This window comes from Varroa destructor, unplaced genomic scaffold, assembly GCF_002443255.2.
Source record: "Varroa destructor unplaced genomic scaffold, Vdes_3.0 BEIS01000006.1, whole genome shotgun sequence".
NCBI classification, from domain to species: domain Eukaryota; kingdom Metazoa; phylum Arthropoda; class Arachnida; order Mesostigmata; family Varroidae; genus Varroa; species Varroa destructor.
In genome coordinates this window covers 2,652,859-2,670,970 of record NW_019211459.1, presented here as the reverse complement: position 1 = coordinate 2,670,970, position 18,112 = coordinate 2,652,859, and the positions used below count along the sequence as shown (strand labels likewise).

The window sequence follows — 18,112 nt, the reverse complement described above, 5'->3', positions numbered from 1 at the left end:
ACCAATATCCCATCAGCAGATATAAAACAAGAACCGCACCTTTCTTTCCGTATCCCGGTTTGGAACCACTAAGTGGAACTCATGTTGAGCTCATGCTCACGAGAGCACTTTAGTCTTCAGCAAACCTCAGTTATGTACAGAATTGTGAACACAAAACAATCGTACGTGTGGTTGTCAAGTTGCGAACCATTATTTCTGGCTATTCACTGTGACACATTTAGCAATCAAACGGTTAATTGATCGTGATATATTCAGTTCTCTTTATATGTTTCGACATTCGGCACATCTGCAGCCGACACTCAAGACCAATGATACCTCACAGACATCAATTACAATGATGCGATTTGTTCGAACCTTTAAATAAACACTTGAGAATATTGGAGAAGTTTTTGAAATTGTAAATGGCTAACTCGGGAAGAAATTGTATTCATTGGAGTTACCAACAGAAGTTACGATACAACTTTCTTGATAGAATGAAGGTACCTTTACCACCTTTTTAGTGTAACAAGCTTTCTAATAAGGGCAAGTATTGGCGTGCATTTCAAACAGTGTACCTTCAGTCTGCTAGGATGTCGTCATGTGGACATCAAATCCAAGTCTGCAAAGTAAGGTGATGATGAACATCTCACATAGCCACAACCGAAGGCTTTCTCTTTGCATTAAAAATGCATAGACCGCTGCTTTTAATACCGGAAACATTTTATACATAATACAATAATATAATGACTTCTATTGCAAATCAGTAATTATTGGGATTATTTTTCATATATGACACAAGGTCGTAAGATATTATTGGTTAACACCTTATATTCAAGATCAAGCAAAAGCAAACTTTGTTTTTCAGCTGATTTTAAACGTTTCAGACATTCGAAAGAGACTAATTACTATTACAAAAATAATTTATTCTTTTAGCTTCTTTTCTCGTTTGAACATCAGATGGATCTGTTAACGAACAAATGAGGCATACGTAAAGGTGGTCCGTCGATAAATCCATCTTCATGCTCCTGTTAGTTGTTTTGAATCGTTCGTCTTCCGCCCATGTTATATAATTCCAAAATGGTGTAATACGATAAAGCGAGGTTTGGACAGAATTTATATTTATTGTCTATCAAAGGTCGCCCAGGCCATGAAAGCCACATGAGACATCCCGCAGCCTGTCATAGAACAAGACCAGCCTTATGTTGGCCTTTTTCTCCACAGACACTTTCTGTCGATTACCCGACCCTGTTGAATGACATGAGTCGAGCCCCGTCTTCATGCGCCATTCTATTGCTCTAAATAAAAAGCTCTTAGTGAAACAGCCCATTTCAATATGACGAAATTTTTCAATACAAGTCGTACAGGGTTTAGGTACCTATTCTATGTCTGTTGTGTATCATGTTGTTACAAAACATTGTCGTCTCTGGTACCAGTTTTATAGAAAAAAAATTTTTCCCTCAAACAAGCATATGCATATGTTCAAGCGATTGGCAATGACGCTTCTAAATGTGCGCATGACCTGGCTTCCTGCTTGTAAAATCTTTCCTACTGTGCAAAGGTGATTCAAGGTAGTGTCGACTGATATACAAGGTACTGTGGGCTCGTAAAACTGATTACGCCGCTGTTTATCATCGTCTGCTTCTCGCGGCCGTCCGGAACATTGCTCGTGATTCACATCGATATCGATTTCTGCACCTATAAATGGCGGAAACAAAATTTAGCAAACGTTGCCATTTTTTCTAACTTGACACACACGATACAATTCTCGTTTTCACTGCTGCACTTATGCAATATTCAATTCGCGGTTTTTCTATCTCATGTTTTGTTAGCACAGAAAACTGGCATCAGCGAGTCTGGCCAAAATGTGAACATTGGAAAAGACCCAGATTCACCTAGAGGTAAAGCATATTAATCCTCAAAACGAACTACTAGACGACCGAATGCCAGACGAATGGCAGAACGAATGAAACGTGGTGTCCAACATGAAATTATGGTTACAAATAAAGAGAGAGAATTTAACTTTTTATCTAATTCAGTTTTTGGACTTCTTCAAAGCTATCTACATTTGTAGGGCCCCATTAGACTCCTGCGTGCTATAGCTGAAAGCTTCAAAGTAACCTCCCATCACACCCGTGCCTACTGCGATGCGTTGAAGCATACATGACGTCGTAGAGCCTTATTATGGCTAGACAACGATACTCTTATAATCTTAAAAAAATTTGAAATCAATCGAGTAAATAAAATGTGCAGCTAGCAAAATTTCAAGGGTTCTGAAAGTACTTTCTGACCGTAATACAGTGTAATACACATTTGCCCTTAAGGTAATTATTGCTACTAATGATGCAAGGTTAACTAACGATAAATGCCACTGTAAAAAAATAATTGCAGTTATCGGTTCAGCGAGTGCAAGTTCAGGTGGACGTACACAGATCTTACTATAAATGATAGTTCTATTATGTTTAATACGATTCAGAAATTATAGAGTAGTTCCAAGCATAAATATTTACAATAAATGGTATCTTCCCCGCTAGTTTCACAGTATCACGACGGCCATACGTCGCTTTGAAGGCCGCTCTATTAATATATTTCAGCATCTTCAATGTCTTGTGATTTTTGACTTGGTAAATAAACTCCACGCGACAAAATACGAACATCTGCAGAGGAAAGGTTCACTGAAAATTTCAGTTACAGAATATTGTATTACGAAACCTATTTTCCGATTTAATCGTCACTGCTGTTCAAAGTTCCAGATACGGTAATGTCGAACATTTTCTAAATTGTGATTTATTTCGCTATGTAGTTTCGTGCTTATACTTTTTTTTCTTCATTTTTGGAATTAGCGTTTCCTAACCGCCTCGGCGGCAACGTGTCTTGAAATAGCGTTTGATGGACATCGAAACATACACACGTTAGCTCGTGTACATGCGAAAACGAATGCTAGAGTATCATCTCCGGAATCATTTGGTATTTATTCACTTCACCACGATTTCGATTGACGTTCAACTACTAGATCTCGATTTGGGGTTGCGTCAAAACTAAATGCAAATTACAACGATAGTATCGTACAGGATGACGCTCTGAAGACAAAAGGGAATTGACTCCGCACACATTAGTTGTACACTCGATTCGGGTAAGCTGGCGAGCTTCTGCAGCTCAAGATAAGTTCTGATAGCTTTTGTCAAGTACATAGAATCCATTTGCATGAGATCAGCCATCTGGCAAACGCTAGGCAGCAAAGTGATAGCCACGGCTTTCAATAGGTGTGCCCCACTTATTAGAAGAAGGAGAGAACTGGGCGGCAGCGTCAACGGCTCTGTGTGGGGTAGTTATCCAAGCTTGGCTCAGTAGCAGTATTCAAAACGACTATTAAATATATCTTTAAAGAGTAATGATGTTGGATAATACTGTACGTTCCGTAGGAATTATAAAAACGTGTGAAAATGAGTGTGCCGTTTTATGTATCTCTGCGTGATCAAGTTCGTCAATAGAAAATAGACAGCGAATAGAGTTGATTTGAAGTAATTTTGCATCATTTGTCTTCTTAACCTAGTCCTAGGCAGTGCACAGAGGTGTTCGGTGAACACAAAGCATACGTGGTCGTTAGATATGGCGTTGATTTCATGATGCTCAAACCACGCTTGTCAATGTTTCTTTTCAATGTAATAGAAGGAAGGGACGAAGACAAAATAAGGGTGTGAAGATTAACGCAGCCAATTTTGAAAATGGTTGAGGGTTTCTATGTACAGAACGAATTAATAAATCATCTATAAAAAAAAAAAAAGGCAATTGTTTAATGTAAAGGAAGAAATAGGTATAATTTTCCACGACTAGAATTGAGGATAGAGACATTGTTGGGTTTTCCATAGCTATGAAAAGTTAACGATGCTTCCCATTGTGTTGCATTTTTCTATGTGTCCAAATCATTCCATGAAGGTAATCATATGTTTGTTTTTATATTGTTTTGATAAAATTGCCTTAGTACTAATTGCTGACTTTGATTGATATGTTTGAAGGCGTTTTACAGCAGAGTAGTTAAAAAGTCTAATGTTCATTTTCAAAGCTTTTACTGAGTACATACATATGCCATAATAGCTTCGAGTCTTAATATACCTGTAGTATTTTTTTATCTATTTATACTTATTTACAAATAATATCTATTATAGAGATAACATAACTTGACAATCAGTTGTTGGATAGTTGATTGTCAAATATAGAGAACTGAACGCTTTTCCAAGCATTGGAAGCTTGTTCATTATTCGGTATAATGTACTCTTGTACCGTTGCGGACCATGTCTTCCTTTGCATGTTTTCTGTCTTCATGAATTAGTAGTGTATCACATTCATGCTCTTTAAAGGGTTCGGTTCTTCGCATAGCGTTTTATCGCAGTTTATTAAGTATAATAGGCCAATAGCAGTATTATTTCCTCCGTAGCACTCTTCGGATAGAAAAATTGATACTTTATTTCGTTTATGTAAACAGCTGTGGCACCATTTTTTCGTATATAGATTTTTACTATCATTTAACATAAACTGACCGATGAGACATAACGCCGTTATTTGCCTGTCCGATGACAGCACTCCGTCTTGTAACTTCGTCCCAAGAAAACAGACATGGTCCTAATTGAAGGTGTGACCTAAGGACAGAAGTGTTTTGCTATTAGATCGAGTGCATCGTTCTCACAGCGAGGCTATCGATGATGTGAATGATGTAGCTCGGTCTCGACCCCAACGCATATCCAGTTCTTCGTCTACGCTAAACTCCTGAAACCGATTGAAGCAGGAAGTCCTTATGGATATTACTTAAAAATTAGGTTTCGTTGTATTTTTAAAAAAGACCTTTTTTCACAAATTTATTATCATATTTTAAAAGACTTAAGGTTTACGTATCAAGTGAAGGCAGTCATATAACGAAGGCGGTCACGCTCGCTTCAGACATGTTTCGCCAGGTCGACCAAATTTTCGCTTCTGAGATAATGGCGCCTAAAGAACTGAAAATAATAAACTTTACTTGGTACTTAGGTAAAGGTTCTCTTTTTGCTAGCCCTAGCTAGGCGTATTCTCCACATATATACTCCCAGCTTGGCATTGGTAGCATTTCTACTATAGTAAGAGACATCTTTATTTTCCCCGTCAGGCCTCTAACAGCCTGATTGAGTCTCTAGTCGTGTCCATCATTTTTCCTGTGCCACAAGCTCATACCCTCTGTATCGTAGTGACTTCTGCCTTCAGTTGCGCATAGGTTGCTTTTTCTCTTTCACATGTTTAACCTTTATCCCATTTCAGCTTTGCACATCAACTCCTTGCTGTGAAGACTGTTTCTCTTCGACAGAAAGAGACCCTCGTAGAAACGTTCTTTACGCGGAAGTCAACATCAGCATGCACGACTTATCCAACACTTTCTTTGCGATACCAGCCACCATCATAAGCAGTGGTGCTTGGTTTGGATCAATACCTCCAGGTCTGCTATAGTAATGGGTCCATGGTCTCTTAACGAATACGATTTAAGTCTTAAGGCCAACTTTTTGAACATCAAAACATGAAAATAAAGTTTTTTCTTGTCATAGAATTCTTTGTCGGCAAAAATAACTGAAAATCTTACTTGAATCGGTTGCCACGAACCAAATGCATATATCTTAGCCACTAAAAGGCTAGTTCTGCGGGTGGGTCCCAAAATGCCTTCTCAGAAGGCTTGTATCGGGCTGACCCTTTTGTAGGTCGCTAGAGTTTTCTGTTTAGAAGTTCCACGCGGAAGACGGAGCCGAGTAAGTAAATGCTTTTGCCTCTAGGAGACAACATTTGGCTTTGCCCTTAAAGCATAATGTAATTTGGTCGGTCATAAGCTAAGGCCGGCAACTTATTTCGCATTTTCCACATTTGAAAACCACGCCGCATCAGCCTTTGAACACAACAAGCCGGCTACAAGTGCCTTGTGCCCTAATTATCAAAACGCGCAAGTGTATGTTCCTATGAAAATTGTGTTACGTAAACGAGTGCCGTAGTCTGTATTGTATGACGAACCGTCCCGAGAAACGTGATGACAGTCGCCACCATTATGGTGGAGGCCACGTGGTCACAATGTAGAAATTTAAACAAATCGCTTAGAGTTAGATAGCCAAGCCAACCGTAGTATCTATTTTTGTGAAGTTTATTATCACTTATATCACATTTGAATAGATGTGATATCGGTGACAGAAGATATGATGCTTTTCAGAGACGTCTTATCCTCCTATACGACCCTTATATGGCTATGTTCAAAATGTCTTTTTCGAACTTTACCAACTCTCAGAACTCATCCGGTGTACGTGTCGAGCAGTTAAACCGATGCGGAACATGTCCGTTCATTAATATGAAGCATTTATGCAGTATGAGTGATTAGTATTGCAGACGGATAGACAAAGAAGTGGCGGCTGTGCTTGGACTAGATCGACATATTTGACACACCTTAGCGTTCACGAATTTTGGATGTTTTCATCAAAAGTAACAGTGCAATATGCCCCTGTCATACCCATTGGTCGAGTTGAAGGGCATTCGGCGACTCCTCATTGTCAAACCACAGTGCGATGATATAAAGTATTGCGCACACAAGCAATACAGCTGCCATTAAATACATAATGGGATCAAACGAACCGATCGTATACTGGAAATAACCTGCAAACAAATATACAGTGAAGTTCGTAACGCCTCATGGTAAGTAGTTCGCCCCCATCAGCGCGATTTCTTTCAGGCAACTTAAACTAAATGAATGTGTCAGGGGCCGACAAATCATATCTATTTTAATTATTAATCCATTTGTTGTGCTACATATTTGTCCGTCAGAGTAGTTTGTTATTAGTTTCTTTTATACTATGATTCGTTAATAGTTGTTCGGTTCAGCCTTCGCCCAATCGTTATGGTCTCTGTAGCATCTAGTAATTGGTTCGAGTCCGTCATCCGACAATTTAGTTATTTAAACGAGTGGCCATTTTCTATCTAATTCTAGCAATAATATTGTTCAGTGTATGATTGGTTAATTCAGTCATCTGTATTTATTTATTAAGTGTGTATATGAGAAGAGCGATCGACGGCTGAACGAGAGTATGAATTTAGTTGTTATGGTAGAGCCTATGAAATAGTGTTAAAGTGAAGACTTTTCAGGAAGAGTTGTTTTGTTGTCAGCTGTGTGAATGGCATCGAATATGCGCAAATAAGGATCAATAATAGTATGCGGGACGATTATCTTCTTGTGCAATATTCACCCGTCTTCATTGTTGCTCAGTTATGTACTCTGCCTGCCCTGTGTAACCTCCCAACAGTTTTTTTGAATTGGATTTTAGCAGGAGTGAGTGTATATATTATTACACTATAGTGAAGCATTCATTTTTCGATTTTGCTTCATTTCTGTCGTCCTTTTAATTTTATGACTATTTATTTAAATAGAAGGTTCCTGCATTTTTACTCGTATCGTTCTAAACAGAGTTCTCATTTGCCAAATTAGTCACAGTAATTTACTCGAATACCTTATTTGGATCTATTAGCTTTGTTTTTTTTTATTAGAATAACAATAACCTTAACAACAAATGCATAGGACAGCATAGCAGTGACTCAAATACGTTTCAAATGGTAGTAATATACAAAGAAAAATATGAAAATGGCCGATAAAATAATTGAGCTACACTTCCTCGTTTAAGTTTGGGGTTAAGTATCTGCCCTCAATGCATGATAACCCTCTATATTATTGTACGTACACAAATACAGGGATAGGATGGCTAGAGTCGCCTAGATTCTTGACACCGATGATAAACCCGTGCGCAAAAAAGGGTAATAATTATGATATTTTAAGTTATGGTAACAATAAAAGCCGTGTTACTTGTCAAAGCGCGAACGGATCAAATAAGGCAAAGGAAGCACCAGATTTTTCACCTTCAACATATTCTTCGATTCACTTTTTTCCTAACGGTTGTTCGCTCCGTAGTTGATTTACGAATATTAAAATCTTTTCTATAATTCAATGAAGAATACCTATATCTATAGGTAATACGATTTGTATACATGCATTGGAGCTCTTCTTAACTCCTAGAAATAAATGCAAGTCCAAGGACGAACCAATCATTGGCGGACGAGTAAGGGCCAATATGCCTCCGAAAAAGAAATACCATCCAGATGACAGGGCAAGAAGCTTAAAGCCAAGCCGGTTCCTTGTAATACCTGAAAGTAATTGTTTTTCGCTTAACGGCTCTTGGCTCAGTGAAATATATATATATATATATATATATATATATATATATATAGTAGTATTGTTATGCAGCGATGAAAGGGTGCAACAGCATTGAATAGCTACTTACTAGTAAACAAAATCACGGACGACCCAAGTAGCCATCCAATAAGCGTGACCAGGAAGCACAAGGTTATTGGATGAGAAAATGTTCCCAGCCCAATAAGGCCGACAGATAGCAATGTGTAGTTAATCAACATCAGATGTTCTCGACTTATAAATTCTGCAAACACAAGAAGCCATGGGTGTTATGTATATTCCATTGAGATGACCCATTTAACGTAGAGCTCATTGGTTTTTTTACGGGTGTCACACCAGATATGTGACGCGTTTCCGCGTAGTGCTGCAGTTGTAACGTGCTTGTTTACAAAGCTTACACACCTATGAGGCGATTTGGGTTAGGAATCCGAGCGTAGACATGCTTCCCTCTTTCTTTCAGTAAAAGTCAGCAATACGCAAAGTAACGATGAAAATGTATGGTTACTATGATCTTGGCTCCTGCCAAACCCGTTCAGATTGTTCGTATTAATAAGTATTTTCAGAAATCTCACATAATCGTACCGAACTCGTAGAGGAAGGAGCAGCTGAGAGTCGATTACAGAAAACATATTCTGATGGCCTTCCATCTACGTTCCAAATTTTATGTCCGGCATCGCTGTGACATTGCGTTAGACGGTTGGCATGAAAAGAAGTGCGTCTATGCTCGAATTCGAACCGAACTCATGTGTACCTAAGATTAGCAGGCAAATACGTTACCCACTAAGCTGTCACGGGGAAATCTTTAACGGCCTGACTGACACTAACCAAGCCTTAAATGCGTACGTAATCTTTAAATAGGAATAGTCAACAGCTTCAGTATGAATGTTTCTAAAACTTTACTGTACCTTTATCAGTTATCCAACCAGAACAAATTCTGCCCAAGAGATCTCCGAAAGCAAGCAATGCGACGAGGCGCCCAGCAACATCTGACGTTACTTTCTTATCGCGTGCCAAAGCCACGATGAGGTTGAGGAGAGTCGTGTTAACGAAAATAAACCCCACGGTTACTGCCAACAAGGCATAAAACCTTTACAAAGAGTTTTAAAAATAAGGTGAATCTTAGTGTTAACTGTAACGGTGCCTAGTTGGACGATATCACAAAACCTAGTCTTAGATCTTGAGGAACGTTGTCACAGTCAGTGTATAGATGTGTTCGAAACATATATAGGTGCGTATCTTTCATTAAGGTACTCGTCATTCCTTATCAAGGTTTTGTAGATTATAAAACAGATGAAAAATTTTACAGCAAGCAGCGTAAATAACCATCTAAGCCGTAAGAGCGTAAAGGTGTCTGGAGGCTTGCCAGAGCGTTCGGAGTTCCTTTTTCGACCAGTTCTCTCGACCATGTACGACAATACAGCATCGCCAGCTTCAGCGATCCGCGGCGTGTCACGGCAAACCTTCCATTGAGAAAACAAACACCTGTTTAAATTTTTTTACACAGGCGTATGAGGGACGTTACGATAAAGTCAATTTACCCTAAGGTGAAATCGGGGCCATCATATATATTTCTTCATTCATTTTTCTATTTAATGTATGCACTCCTACTACTTCTTAACTTATTATTTCGCTGTTGTAGAAGCCTAGCCTACGAGCGTCAAGTGTTGAAGGGTTGACATCATGTTGAAATTTGCACAATTTCGTTATAAAGAAATTGCCGAGCTTTTGGAAAAAGGCTAATCTATGGGTGACTCTCTGCGATTAGCGTAGAAGATTCACTTTCATCACACTTCACAGCCCGATGCAGGAATGGGTCGTTGTCATAACGTGAGAGCCAAAAGAAGCTAGCGTCTCTACAAATCATTTGTCATTAATTCGATTTAGGCAAACAGATATAGTAACTTTACGTGGACCAAATCTGACTACTAAAAACTATAACACTGAAGCTGTTCGGATCCCGCCACAGCTCTGAGTACCCTATTATTGATCTGCGAGGATCTATCTATACTGCTGTAGTTCCAAGATGAAGCGCAGTTTGTAAACGTGTCGAATTTTCAGATTTTACATGGCTTGCTGCTATTCGCCTGCTGAAAGCCTGAGTCGAGTGAACACTCTTGTTTCTCTGAAAGAGCATACCTTAAGGATAAAGAAAGGTTCTATGAAATGTCGAGCCGCTGTTCACTACGCTATTTTGAAGTAGCAAATCCTTTTCACACACGTCACACTGACCGATAAATATAATACAACATACATAAACAGTATGGCGTGTTTAAATTAGGGATTTCTTATGCGTCGTTTGTAACAAAAACATATCTCGACATATTTTTTTGCCTTTGATAGTCATGTTCACCATGCACTCAGACTACAGCTTCAATTTAGGACGTAAATGCTAACTAGTAATTTTCAAAACATTCTTTTATTGACGAATAGCTTTTGTACCAGTGTCCGTGCATAAGCTTTTGAAGTGTCACTTATGTACGTTACATAAAAGTGTCCCAACGAAATTAAATTTCGAGCTGATAACAGGCCAAAGGTCCCAAAAATGAAAGGACTGAAACGGTCAGAACTTGCGCAAAGGCTCAAAAAAGCTAAGCGTTAAGGATTATCTGACCAATAAAATTAGCAATATACAAAACAACACATTTCTGTATCAAGAACCTAAGTGTACTAAAAATAATTTTTTGGGCCATTCTTATAAATGTTCGTATCCTTTAAATTTATTTAGGATTTTCCAGTTCGCTCCATAAAAGCCTTTCCAGAATTCGCGTGGAAACCGTCGATTTCGGGCTAAAAAATTTCAGTGTAGATTTATCAAAAACAGAAGGACTAGGTAAAAGCGAATTTTGACTTGAACGCTAAACACGATGCATTGTTGTTGGCCATGACAAGTGCGTTGGTTTGTCTACCTGCTGCCAAAAGTAGCTGATAAACATGCCGGCTACGACAAACCGCTCGTCAGAATTTTCCAAAACTTTAACATAATAGTATACAACATAATAGTATATAACATAGTAATATAATGTATTCAACCTATCACAGTAGAAAAGAAGACTGTGGGCTATATACGGTAAGTCTGGGAAATCGTGATTAGCTTGGCGGCAAACCATTTAGCCGATGTGACGCAAATTTGGTATGCGGTAATGTGGGCATGTGCAAGATGTGCAATTAAACGGAAAATGAAAATTTGAAAGCGAGTAGGTACCTTATTTCTTCTAAGTTGTCTCAAAACCATTTTTGGTACTTTCTTCTTGGTGTGGTAGTCTGTGTAACCGGTTCGCCCAGCCGATGTCTTACTAGATGTAAGTGCTGTAAACGATGCACTCTGTAATGACGAGGCCGTAAACGTAACGTAAATATTAATAAATGGGAAATAACTTAATTTCGATAGATATAAACGCATAACGATCCTATCAGTGACTTTTCAGCATTAAAAGGCGACGATATAGAATCGTTAGTTAAAAAACAGCATCCGAACAGCGTCGTATATATATAAGCGGTTTTGTCGCTGCCGCTTCATAAGGACAAGGTTTTGATCACTAATATATACATATTTATAAAGCTGCTTTCGTTGCAACCATTCGTAGCGCTAGTGATGCCACGTAACGGTTTATGTGGTCGCTCTCGTCGAAGCAAAGGACGACGGAAGGAGAACTTGGTTACGAACAACTAGTTTTGGAGGAAGGAGCTTTAACAGAGGAGAAAAATCACAAAAATGTTTTACGAGAAGCCAACGAGCTAGATGCAAACCATAAATGCTACAGGACAAAAAAGCGCCGTATCTTTATGATAACACAGGATGGGGAAGCACAAGGGCTGTGGCTTGTTCGTGAAATTCTTTTTTTCGGTTCTCGGCCTCGGAGTACCTCACAGCTTCCGACTATTGAGCTTCTTGGAAGACTGCTACAGCTACGCTCGGCTTAATAGCCCGCTCTCCGCATGTGTGTTTTGGCTAGCAATGGTAGCATTTTTCTTCTCTTAACGGATACACATTCGATGTTATATAGAGCAGCAGCGTCGACCATCTGGCTCATTCGTATAAGCAGAAGTGTAAGCAATATTAAAGCATTGATTGTGCTCTAGGCTTAAATGACCCACGGCATTTGCGCGATGCGTTCAGACCGACGTGACAGGCATACGTACATGAGATTGTCTCTCTGATGCGTTAAAGACAGAAGGCGCATTTCATTGCGGTAAATCGGTTGCGAAATGCCGCTATCTTGCTAAAATCCAGTCCACTATGCATTACGCACTGACGACATAAAAAACAAAGGTTTCATACCAAGATGGAGTGCCTGGCGTTATGTCGTAAAACATAGGCCAAATAACGAAGAAGCTATCTCTAAAACTAAAGACAAAAAAAAATGTAAGGGTCGTAATTTAGGTAATTTGCTCAAGCTAGACAGATAATGCCCTGTGAACTCAGACACCTTGGTCTGAAGTTTCACTGACATGTTTGTTTTGGGTCATGATCTCTATGAGACTGCCATCGCCTCCCTCAACCTAGGACGAAGCAACGACGATACAGTACCGCTTACTAAAGCAGGACTTCATGATTCAGGATGTCCTTCTGACTTTTGAAGCGCAACACTGAGAGCTCTTAAATCGGACGCTGTTTGAAGTGAACATCTTAAAGACGGCCTTGTTTTAACGCCCTGTTTTCTGTTGGTGTGTGACGAATGTATGCGTTCTGGACAGGTGCCACCCTTTTAGTTGTTTCGAAAATAAAGAAAGGCCCAATGCGATCCTCTTTGTGGCTAAGAAATCCAAAGAACAGCGTCTGCTGCAGGCTGCTATTTTACCCGAAAAGTCAAGGAGCTGGGCACCTTTTTAAAGAAACGAACACCATTTCTAAAAGGCAACAAGAGTTCAAAAAGTGGCGTTCCTAAGCAACGGCGTCTGGATTCGTGTAGGACGGGAATCGAAGATTACAGATTGAGGAATAGCATTTATATGCTGTGTTCATTGGCCTTAAGGTTGCCTTCGATATCGTACTAAGATATATAGCCTTAGTTTTTCTAACGGCTGTAGAAGTTCCCTTTAATATAGAGAGCCTACAAGTGGCAGTCATTTACGACGGAGTAGCAAAGCTCGCTGCCGTCTCAGCGATTACAGACATCTCACAAAGTGGCAACCTGAGGCTTCCCCTATGCTCGGCTTTGCTCAAGGTTCTCCCTGAAAGAATTCTGGACTACAAAAATCTCGTGTTGGTGTTCCAATACGCAAGCGTTGTGGGAGCTTAGTAAGTGTTACCAATCTAGGGCTGACAGCCAATCTTGCCAAGACGGAGGAGATTAGATTTACGCAGAAGGGGTAAAGTTGTTAAAAGTAACACTTTTTACCTAACAGGTGCTCCTGATTTACGTCGATAAGTTCCCTTACCTATGATTGTTCATCTCCTTCCATGCCAAATAAAGGTACATAAAGGCCGTGTCGAATACGGCACCTTTAAAACACCTACCGACCTACCTAACAGCCGCGACCCATTTATGTGACTCCAAGAATAGATCCCGTAGCAGCGTATGAATAGATATCATACGGAATCGTGCCAAGGTGTCCGATTAGTTAAATTCAGTAAAAGCATATAACCTAAAGCAGGTAATGGAGTTTTTAGTGCGCAAGATCAGCTTGCTTCCCTTGTTGCAAGTACTTTTTTATTCTAAGAAGATCCAAAGTGCCGACCTAGACTGCCGAAGATAATTACGAAAAAAAATTTAGGAAAGATAAGTTTGTGGAAACAGAGGCCGAACCAGTATCGGACCAAGGAATAAGTCTACGCGGAAACATCTGCACAGAGTGAGCCCACATACTTTCCATCAGGCCGCTTAGTTCCTCAATGTATCTTCGCTGGACAGCTTGACCGACCAGTAACAACCACTGCATACCCGAATGACTTGATGACCTTAAGACATTAAGTTATATTATACTTTAGGTAAGTCTCCAGTTCTTTTATGCAGTTCCTTTTAAAAAAAATAAGCATATATCTTCGTCTGTCTGAAATCACTCTAATGATAACAAAATGTCTCTGAACCTTTACGTGGGAAACAACAATGTATGATAGAAGGTATACCGAAACAATTCTTAGAATGATTATGTTAGAAATGTTCGTCGAGAATCCATTTTCCTCCTATATTGTCATTGTTCGAAAAACAAAATGCTCGCATTCGTTCCCAACTCTAAGATGCTGATCTTAAGAATCATTATGTTGAACTCAATTTGAACTTGAAAACTTGAAAAAGCGCATAGTTTTCGTACCGAATAAACCAACGATATCTATATTATCTATAACGTGCTATACTAAAAGCGTGTGCTAATATGATGGTCTGCCTGTTCGATTCAAAATCGACATTTTAAAGTGGTCGCGGAGTCTGATTGTTGGTGATTCGCTAGAACTTCATCGTAAATTAGCCCTAAATCCAATGTTTTAAGTATTTTAAGCATCTTGAAAAATTAATTTCATTTCAGTGTAAATATTTGGTAAGTTCTCAGCGGTTGTGGATGGAATTGGCACATAAGCACGGGGTGAAGCTCGCAGTAGACGCTCTAATCTAACGAAAGCTGTGGATATGGAAACTACAGATTGGATAATAGATCTACGGACAGTGTGTGAACCTGACAAAAGTCCGTCTCCCTATTAGGGTCATGGGTTCGCGAAGGAATGGCCAACAACTGGGTCAAAAGGATATCTGTTATGAAGAAAGACAACGGAACCCACTTCCAGTTGTATTTAGGTGAAATCTGTATAAAAGTTTCTAATAAAAATGAATTTGCGTGACTACATTCAGTCATTGCTTGTTTACATCATTTTGAAGTTGTTCGCGATCAAATGGCCGCCCTGCTATCATGAGATCGCTCCTACCTTGCCACAAATCTTCTATAGCTTGGTGAGACATATACGTTCGAATAACGCACTTGCCTTTGACATTGGTAGGTGTACCGGCTTTTTGGTTATCGTGCCCCTCTGCGTTTGGTCTGTTTGTTCTTCTGGGGGTCCAATTGTTTTGATTAGTAATGCGGCAGGGATAGATTGAGCAGTGAGACCAGATAGCAATAAAAGACTCCATTGCAAACCAAATTCGTCTAAAATTGCCTGAAATATGCAATCAGGAAGAGCTGTTATAGTTGTTAGCGGCAATTGAAAATGCGTCTTTTGCATTAAAAACGTTTCAAAACAGTGTGGCTTTACACAGGCTAAATCCGCTTGATTTTCTTTGTTTATTCGTTTTAAAAAATGAGAAATATTTCTAAATAAAAGTTCGCTAATGAGGGCCATGCCTTCAAGCAAATTGAATACTCTAAATCTTATATTCGTGAGGTCGGAGATATGAACGGGTCCGTTATCCTGTTGCATGACCATCGTCTTGGTGATCCGGGAATTACACTACCACCACTTAATTTCAGAGCAAAAAGTCGGTATCCCTCTACCACTTGTCAAATAAAATCGTCTTGTACCCATTGCGGAAAGCAATGGCCACAATTTCTCTTAAGATTATTTTCATCGCGACTGGCACAGTTTTTCAGTCCGGACATAAATCATTGCCCCGAGTAGGCATCTACACGGAAGGATATAGTTTACATTGATATTCACAAATTTGTGCAAGTAATCAATCCAATTCTTCTCCATTAATAGATTTATAATTCGGTTTGAACTGAAAGGGTAAAATAATAACTACACTAAAGCGAGTAGTTGCGTTTCAAAGTCTGGAAAAATCTGCTACATAGATCGAAGACACTTCTTCATAATGCTGCAACGTATCTGTTTACGAGCTGATGCATGAGTATAAGACGCATTTACGGCAGCGACACAATGTTTGTGAACGTTCTAGGATATAGTTCACCTCCAACAATGGCTTCTTCGAGACTGACGCCAGAAGATAGCTTTGCCATAACCAGGATGATCCCAGCAGTATATCCGATTCTTTCGTTATCAATGAGGATAAGAGATCAATGGGTACAGAACCTCCCGCATAGCTACAAGTGCAAAATGCTCGGATATTAATAACAGGAAAAACAGCTGCATGTATATTTCTTTATGTCTAAAGAACGTAAGTATTATAAAATTTCGTTCTCAAAAGCCTAATGGGTGATCTCAGTGACAGTACAACTCTGCTTACTTGCATTACTAGAGTTAACGCCATTGAGACAATAGCAGGTCCAGATAGAAACACTCCAATGGCAGTCGTTTGATAGCGATCAAAATAACGGGTCACGAGGACGCTACCTAATGTCAACGGAAAAGCCGAGCATACTCCTGCAATAATTAAACATTGAGGTATTTACTTCTTTTCTATATATATATATATATATATATATATATATATATATATATATTCTTCTATGCCATCATTTATGCTAAATAAGTATTCCATATATAGTTCGTCATTATTAAAATGGACCGATACTCTTCTTATTAGTAAACATATTTTCAGTAAAAGCGTAAGTTTAACTTTACATGGTAAAAGTACGCACAAATTACGTGCACTTTTTACCATGCAATAGCTCAAGGCACAGCGAAGAGAGTTGTTCATGTTGTAACTGAACAATAACAAATTAATAGCGAATTTCTTAATAAAATTATCTTCAACGATAAAGTCAATTTTTATTCTTATGGTTTTGTAAATAAACTAAATTATGGCTTTTGGATTACCGAAAATGTGCGTGCGTTTCATGACAATATCGCGGGTCCCAAACGTATCAATATTTGTTCTTGATTTCGTGCTGAAGACATTATTCGGCTATTTTTTCCGAAGCCGCAGGAAATACACAAACAATCAATATTTTTTTTTTATCTCGACACAAGTGGTCCCCACAAAACGGTTCCTTCTGCTGTACTTCACGTGAAACAATAGCGTTATCGCAAAGGAAGTTCCTTGGTCATGTAACTTACCGTTTGGACGATTGGCTTCCGATTTAACACCTTCGGAGTTTTTATCTGTGAGGCTTGTGAAGTTAAAAAAAATATGTTAACAAGCCTATGACCACTCAAGCCTTGAAAGAAAAAAGTAGATACTGTATCACTGAGATTCAGCTACCATTACCCCCAAACCTTAATTTAAATTTTAGTCAAAAGAACGTAAATATCACAGCAAAGCCGAGAAAGTCATTTACCAGATGTGTGGTTCCGCGCGAAATTTTGACAGTTTGACCTTATGATAAAATCAGAATTTCGGTATTATGGTAAAAAAAACTCTATTTTATTCGAGATTTAAATTTTTCGTCCTATATGTATAACGGTCGAGAAGGAGCGATGAACAGCAGCTAAATTGGACACCGTCGGGGTATAAAAGCAATAGCGCAACGGACAGCGTATTGTCCGCGAAATTTAGGGGTATATGACGGTCTAGATACGAATACGGGCGTAGACAAACTTCGTTTCATCTCGCGAGCTAGATCCATCAAGTAATGCCTACCAGTTTAAATAACGAACGTAAAATACGAAAAATATTTTACCATATAAAAGCCCTAGCCACTAGAAAACCTATTGGCAGTCTTCGATTAACGCCTAGGCTTTCAGAATATTGTGGCAGCAGCGAAGCTCGCATCCGACCAGGCTTATGAAGGTGACCAAACCACGAGACTCGGGGACGGATATGATCCGTCCGTCCGACTGTCGTCCAACTTCAAAGGATGTGGCACGAGACCGAGAGTGTTGAAATCGCGAGTCTGATCACCGCAAGAAGTCCGGTTAGACCAGTCAGCCTCCTTCGGGACAAGCGGTAGTACCGGAAATGGCGTCAGGCTGTGGCCTATGTGGTCTTGCGCTGAAGCTAAGAGCGGAAGACTCAGCCGTAATGGGCTATGTTAAGAATAAAAAAGAAGAAAAAAATAAACTAGAAGACGGCACACGCCTGTGTGCCGTAGGGCAGGCAAACAGTGATATACGAAGTCGACGGAACCCTGAAGGCT

The 18,112-nt window shown here is 39.3% G+C and overlaps 1 protein-coding gene and 1 long non-coding RNA gene across 22 annotated transcripts in view; one reads left to right on the top strand and one right to left on the bottom strand.

The window, feature by feature from the left end:
• Window positions 1–18,112, bottom strand: part of LOC111252311 (monocarboxylate transporter 12-like) — a 29,675-nt gene that overhangs the window by 2,105 nt on the left and 9,458 nt on the right. For 14 of the 21 annotated variants that reach the window (XM_022809933.2, XM_022809934.2, XM_086973746.1 and 11 more), the window contains 10 exons: window positions 16,321–16,457; window positions 15,123–15,296; window positions 11,412–11,531; window positions 9,533–9,669; window positions 9,115–9,296; window positions 8,301–8,453; window positions 8,062–8,163; window positions 6,485–6,627; window positions 2,487–4,740; window positions 40–1,674 (listed from right to left, as the gene is read on the bottom strand). In XM_022809933.2, coding sequence (XP_022665668.1) covers window positions 4,657–4,740; window positions 6,485–6,627; window positions 8,062–8,163; window positions 8,301–8,453; window positions 9,115–9,296; window positions 9,533–9,669; window positions 11,412–11,531; window positions 15,123–15,296; window positions 16,321–16,457 — 1,232 coding nt within the window. In that variant the 3' untranslated portion in view covers window positions 40–1,674; window positions 2,487–4,656. Of the gene's footprint in view, window positions 1–39; window positions 1,675–2,486; window positions 4,741–4,862; window positions 4,968–6,484; window positions 6,628–7,476; window positions 8,164–8,300; window positions 8,454–9,114; window positions 9,297–9,532; window positions 9,670–11,411; window positions 11,532–15,122; window positions 15,297–16,320; window positions 16,458–16,853; window positions 16,942–17,656; window positions 17,675–18,112 lie in introns of those variants that run through there. The other 7 variants (XM_086973753.1, XM_022809937.2, XM_086973743.1 and 4 more) reach the window with 7 other exon arrangements.
• LOC147754741 (uncharacterized) lies at window positions 12,946–15,005 on the top strand. The gene is made up of 2 exons (XR_015316190.1): window positions 12,946–14,138; window positions 14,672–15,005. It is a non-coding gene; the product is annotated as an uncharacterized LOC147754741 (long non-coding RNA).